The sequence below is a fragment of the Austrofundulus limnaeus genome, unplaced genomic scaffold (assembly GCF_001266775.1).
Source record: "Austrofundulus limnaeus strain Quisiro unplaced genomic scaffold, Austrofundulus_limnaeus-1.0 Scaffold73, whole genome shotgun sequence".
Classification (NCBI taxonomy): Eukaryota; Metazoa; Chordata; class Actinopteri; order Cyprinodontiformes; family Rivulidae; genus Austrofundulus; species Austrofundulus limnaeus.
In genome coordinates this window covers 1,656,113-1,662,227 of record NW_013952475.1, presented here as the reverse complement: position 1 = coordinate 1,662,227, position 6,115 = coordinate 1,656,113, and the positions used below count along the sequence as shown (strand labels likewise).

Sequence of the window (6,115 nt, the reverse complement as noted above, 5' to 3'; positions counted from 1 at the left end):
TGTAAATAAAAAAGGACAAAAGTGTAGCCGCAGGTTGACCCCTGCTGTCACTCAACAGGTAAAAAGCTTCAGCCTCAACTTTAAGACAACAGCGCCCTCTTGTGTCCAGAGAGAGTTTAAACAACAGCAGCGTTAAAAATAAAAAGGAAATAAAAAAAACAAGAGCGAGCTTGAATTTTTTTTTTAGTTTATTACTTTTCCATCTGTTTTTCCTTTGGAACAGATGAAATTTTTAAAGACATTCTAGTAAACAAATTATTTGTAAATTTGTTTAAATAAAATTTGCTTAAGAAGAGCTGAAACCCCACCCCATAAYCACACAGCTGTTTCTGTTTTTAATTGTTATGTCTGCAACAACTGTAACACAACAATTTAAATCATAGTGTCAACATTCAATGTTACCAAACAGCCTGGTATTTATGTTGTTTTTATTGAGCATCTGACTATAAATGAGCCACCAACGCCCAGTCACAACAAATAAACGTTTGTTCTTTCAGTTTCACTTTCTTTTCCTCAGAAAACATCAGAATACACCAACTCAACAATGTTCTTTCTGTCCAGAGACATTTTGCTGTTTGCTTCGCTGTGTTGACATCAAGAAGTCATGGAGATTAACGCTGAAGACAAACGCACGTAGGTGAATTTACTATAATTAAACGTAAAATAGTTTGTGATGTTCTGGCAGTAAAAAAGAAAAGAAAAGAAAAGAAAAAAAAACAACACAGGAGAGGAAACAGAATTAATTAAAATTCTTACCAACTTAGGCAGCTCGGTRTTCCTTTACTTTAACATGTGGGTGAAGAAAGTCTCTATACTTCCCAGGGTAAGAAAAATCTTGATGAGGAAACAAGAAGGATTTAAGAAGAAAAAAAGTGGAAATAAAGAGTCTGAGTGAGTAAATGAGCAACGCGTGACAGGTGTGTGTGTTTTATTAGGAAAGAAGGGTTTAGTGTGAGGGCAGAGGAGGTTACAGAGGAAACAAACTCAAAGTTAGATGTGAAAAACCATAAAAACATGGATCAAAGAACAAGGTAAAACTAAAATATGACGAAATAACTAAATTTTACAGTGTGGTGTTTGTGGTGAACTAATTCTCATTCTTATTATTTGCTGACTTGATCTAATAATTGTTTTTCAATTCAATTTTGAAAGCTTTTTTTTTTAAACAGAGCTCCAGTATCAAAAGCTGGATCCAAATGTGAACCCTGTTTAATGACAAAACTGCTTCTTGTTTTAAAATGTGGAACAAGTTTAATTGATGACTTTTTTACTTGTCATTGCAGTTTTAATACAAGCTGCAATAATCCTTATTCTACCATCACTGTTAACTTTAAATGTCTGAATTTGTTTCCTCTTCAGCAGTGGTTGTGGCTTTACTTTTGGACGTCCTTTTACTGCCACTTCAACTTCCACTACTCCTGCTTATACACAGCCTATTTTTGGTTCCACCCGGGCTGCCATCAATCAGCCCAAAACCATCGGTACAACAGAAAATAAGGAGGAAAAGACTAAAGAAGTCCCAGGTAAATGTCTGACATTACAACATAAAGGACTGAAAATGTGTCAACAAAATTTCCGGTGTGTCAAACTCACTTTCACCGAGAGCCACATGACTTGATGGTGGGCCTCAAAGAGCCAGTTGTAATTAACTTTGACCAAACACGAAACATCACATWCCTCGTTACTACAGCTGAGCACCACMAACAATAACTGAGCTTGATGTGGTATTTCCTGCATAGAAACAGTGTTTTTATGTCCTCTTACATACATTAAATAAAGAGTGCTACGACTGACTAAACGTACATTGGGTCTTTAGAATGGTATAAATTTACCAGATGAATTTGATCAATTCCAATGCCGTTTCCTTACCAACCTCAGCATTTATCCATAAAAAAAAACATGTTTGGCCCGCTTCACACAAGCAGATTTTTAACTCTAAAATGGTCTATTCTGAACTCTCACTTTCAAACAGGGAATTCCCACTGGAGGCAGCGCTCCACTTTAAATTCATGACTGGGAAGTGGGAATTTACCACCTAGGCTGCAGCAATAGCTGGCAAAAACTGTCGCTAAATGGAGACAAGGCAGATTTCGCCAGCTAATTTTGAACACTGTGCACCTCCACCTAGTACTCATTTTCCTGGTAAAATAATCAACATGCATTATGGGAGATGTAGTTTATTGTTAATGATGACGTTAACCCCTCAAATCTTTGTTTCACTGGCGGGCAAAAATAGTGTAATTTCTGCCTTGAAACATATCCAGATGCTGCCGGGGGGCTTTTATTTTGAAATCTAACCCTTACAAAAGTAAAAAAAAATGTTGAAAGGCTTTTAATTAATTTCAGGGACGACTGTTAGGTAGATAAAGCATTACACGCTTATTTTAATACATTGATACATCTTTTAAGCTCTCATTGGAAACATAAGGCCCACAGGCCTTGAGTTTGACATACAATTTACATGTACTGGAGCATATTTACATTGAAATTTGTTGTGTAAAGTACACATACAAAAGTGCTTTGTTTACATTGAGTGTGGACCTGCATTATATTGACATATCTGGGAAAACTACAGTAGTAAAATTTTACAAGCTGCATGGTTTGATATAGTTCAAAAATAACCTTGAAATGTTGTTTTTCTAACAATCCTTATGAACTCTTTCTGCGTTTTCAGGATTCCTATCAAACTTGAACTCCCCGTGGAGAGAAGTCCTGTGGACAATGGAGTGAGTCCATTTGTGTGAATATTTTCACAATAAATTAAAAATTTCTTTTTTTTTAAATACATCTATAATTCATTTATGAATTCCCATCCAGGCAAAAGGAGAACCTGATGAAAACTGTGAGCTCCTACAGGCCGAGCTGTAAAGAGGTGACCCAGGCCCGGGTTCTCCTCCTCGGCCCAGTTTCTTCAGGAAAATCCAGCTTCATCAGCTCAGTCCAGTCTGTGTTTCATGGAAGAGTCACCAATCGTGCCATGGTGGGCTTCTCCTCCTCCACCAGCTTCACCAAAAAGGTATTAAGACAAATACACATGTGGACAAAYATGTTGGTCCCTCTTGTTTAATGAGAGAAAAACCCACAATGGTCACAGAAATAACTTGAATTTGACAAAAGTCATAATAAATAAAAATTCTATCTAAATGAACAAATGAAATTCAGACATTGCTTTTCAACCATGCGTCAACAGAATTTAAAAGAAAAATCAAACTCATGAAACAGGCCTGGACAGAAGTGATGGTACCCTTAATATTTTGTTGCACAAGCTTTTGCGGCACTCAAATAATTCCTGTAAGTCAGTGAGAATTCTGCACCTCTCAGCAGGTCCACTCATCATGAGCAAACTGCTCCAGGTGTCTCAGGTTTGAAGGGTGTCTTTTCCAGACGGCATGTTTCAGCTCCTTCCAAACATGCTCAACAGGATTTAGATCAGGCCTCATAGAAGGCCACMTCAGAACAAAGTTGTAAAGTAACAAAGTACAAATACTTTGTTACTGTACTTAAGTAGAGTTTTTGGGTATCTGTACTTTACTTGAGTAATTATTTTTCAGCTTACTTTTTACTTCTACTTCTTACATTTTCACACAATTATCTGTACTTTCTACTCCTTCCATTTTTTATAAAAAGGTAAGAAGTAGAAAGTCTTTACTTTTTTCATTTTTTGCTTGATTTCATTCCAGTGTGTTACTGCAAAAAATACTACACATATAAATTGTGCCTCTTAGAGTGAATTTAATTGTGGTTGAATGAGAAGTATAAATATGTAAAATTTGTACACAAATCATGTCACACTCCAGCAGGACATAATCAATAAAATAAAAAGACTGTACTTAAGAAGTATTTGTATTTCATGAATTATATTATTGCATTTGGTCGCAGCCCTCGGATAGATTTTCATTTTGGAGAAAAGGTTTGGGAARCCTTGATATAAACTGAAACAGCTAGACAAGTGCATCCTAAATTTAACAAATAAATTATTTTAATATGATACAGTCATTTCTGCATATTTATGGGAGGTCACTAAATGTCAGAGAAAATCTAACTGTTCATTTTAAATCAATACTTTTACTTTTAATACTTAAGTACAAAAAATATCAGATACTRTAAGACTTTTACTCAAGTAAAATTCTTAAAGGAGACTTTAACTTTTACCAAAGTAATATTTTGGTAAGATACTTGTACTTTTACTTAAGTATCACTTTGTGGTATTTATCACTGCTTCTGAATAGTCCAGTGTTTTCCTCTTAGCCATTGTTGGGTGTTTTTAGCTGGGTTTTGGGTCATTATCCTGTTGCAAGACCCATGAGCTGCGACTGAGARGAAGCTTTCTGACACTGGGCAGCACATTTCTCTCTAGAATCCCTTGATAGTCTTGAGATTTCATTGTACCCTGCACAGATTCAAGACACCCTGTGTCAGATGCAGCAAAGCAGCCCCAGAACAMAACAGAGCCTCCTCCATGTTTCACAGTAGGGACAGTGTTCTTTTCTTCATATGCTTCACTGATGCGCATGCGTCTTGCCAAAAAGTTAAATTTTTGTCTCATCTGTCCATAGGACATTCTCCCTGAAGCTTTGTGGCTTGTTTGGCAAATTCCAGTCTGGCTTTTTTTTAAAATTTGGTTTCCTCCTTGGCTCAAACGATGACAGATGGTGCAATCTGACACTGATGCTCCTTGAGCTTGAAGTTCACCTTTAATCTCTTTAGAAGTTTTTGTGAGCTCTTTGTTTGCCATTCAGATTATCCGTCTCTTTGATTTGTTATCAGTTTTCCTCCTGTGGTCACATCCAGGGAGGTTGGCTGCAGTCCCAAGGATCTTAAATTTTTGAATAATATGTGCAACTGTAGTCACAGGAACATCAAGCTGCTTGGAGATGGTCTTATAACCTTTACCTTTAACATGCTTGTCTATAATTTTCTTTCTAATATCCTGTGACAAATCTTTCCTTCATTTCCTCTGGTTCATACTGAGTGTGGTAATCACCATGTCACCAAACAGCACAGTGAGTATCTATAGCCCTATATACAGGCCCACTGACTGATTACAAGATTGTGATGCTAATTAATGGACACACTTTGATTTAACATGATCTTTTGATCACATTATTTTCAGGAGTACTATCATTTCTGTCCAGGCCTGTTTTATGAGTTTTCTTTTCTTTTCTTTTTTTATTCTGTTGAACCATGGTTGTAAAGAAATTTCTGACTTTGATTTGTTCATTTTTATATAATTTTTATTTATTATTTAGTCAGATTCTTGTTATTTTTGTGACCATTGTGGGTTTTTCTTTCATTAAACGAGGGGTACCAACACTTTTGTCCACCTCCTGATTCTGTCTTGTTTGAGTTTTATGTTTTTAGCCTTTTTGCCTCACTAACCTTTAGTTCTCACAGCTGCAGTCCTTCAACATACGGACTCAGAAGGGGGGAGAGAATACTGGGCTGGTGCTGTGTGATATAATGGGTCTGGGGGACGGAGAGCTGACCGGGTTGACCCTTCACGACGTCCTGTCAGTCATTAAAGGACACGTACCTGAAGGGCACAAGGTGAGATGATATGGACCGAGTTATAATCATTTTTGTGTTTTAGCTGTGTAAGTCATTTTGAATTAAACTGACTCAAAGAACTAATCAAATGTAAATGTTCATCTACACTTTGAAAAGCACAGGACTAGACTGTCTCATTTCAGAGCCTACCTGAACCGCGCAGGCTGTGGCCTCTATGGGCCGTGGTCTAGGTAGGCTGCAGACCCTGAATTGAAACACAGCCCTATAGTCTCAGATTCTTTGTTCTCAGTTCAGTCCAGATAAACCGGTGGGATCAGAAACAGTGGGCTACGTGAAGACGCCAAGCCTGAAGGATAAAATCCACTGTGTGGCCTTTGTGATGGACGCCTCGAAAATCTCAACCCAAAATAAGGGCCTCGGCTCGGCCTTCAAACAGCTCCGAGAGCACATCAGTGACCTGGGTGAGCAAAAACAACATATTTACATACAAATGTTTAAAGGAGACATATCATGCTAAATGCACTTTTTTTGCATTTATAAACTATTTTTTGTGCAATTATAGTGTCTAGGAGTGTAGAAAACTTTAATTTATTCTGTCCAGTTACTG

At 37.1% G+C, this 6,115-nt stretch overlaps 1 protein-coding gene across 1 annotated transcript in view; it reads left to right on the top strand.

The window, feature by feature from the left end:
• The first annotated feature begins 534 nt into the window (after positions 1-534).
• The window catches only part of ifi44g (interferon induced protein 44g), a 6,253-nt gene continuing 672 nt past the window's right edge, over positions 535-6,115 (top strand). The window contains exons 1-6 of the mRNA XM_014010804.1: positions 535-633; positions 1,360-1,523; positions 2,675-2,726; positions 2,818-3,016; positions 5,395-5,547; positions 5,798-5,969. Of these exons, the coding sequence (XP_013866258.1) occupies positions 605-633; positions 1,360-1,523; positions 2,675-2,726; positions 2,818-3,016; positions 5,395-5,547; positions 5,798-5,969 (769 nt within the window). The 5' untranslated portion in view covers positions 535-604. The remainder of the gene's footprint in view (positions 634-1,359; positions 1,524-2,674; positions 2,727-2,817; positions 3,017-5,394; positions 5,548-5,797; positions 5,970-6,115) is intronic.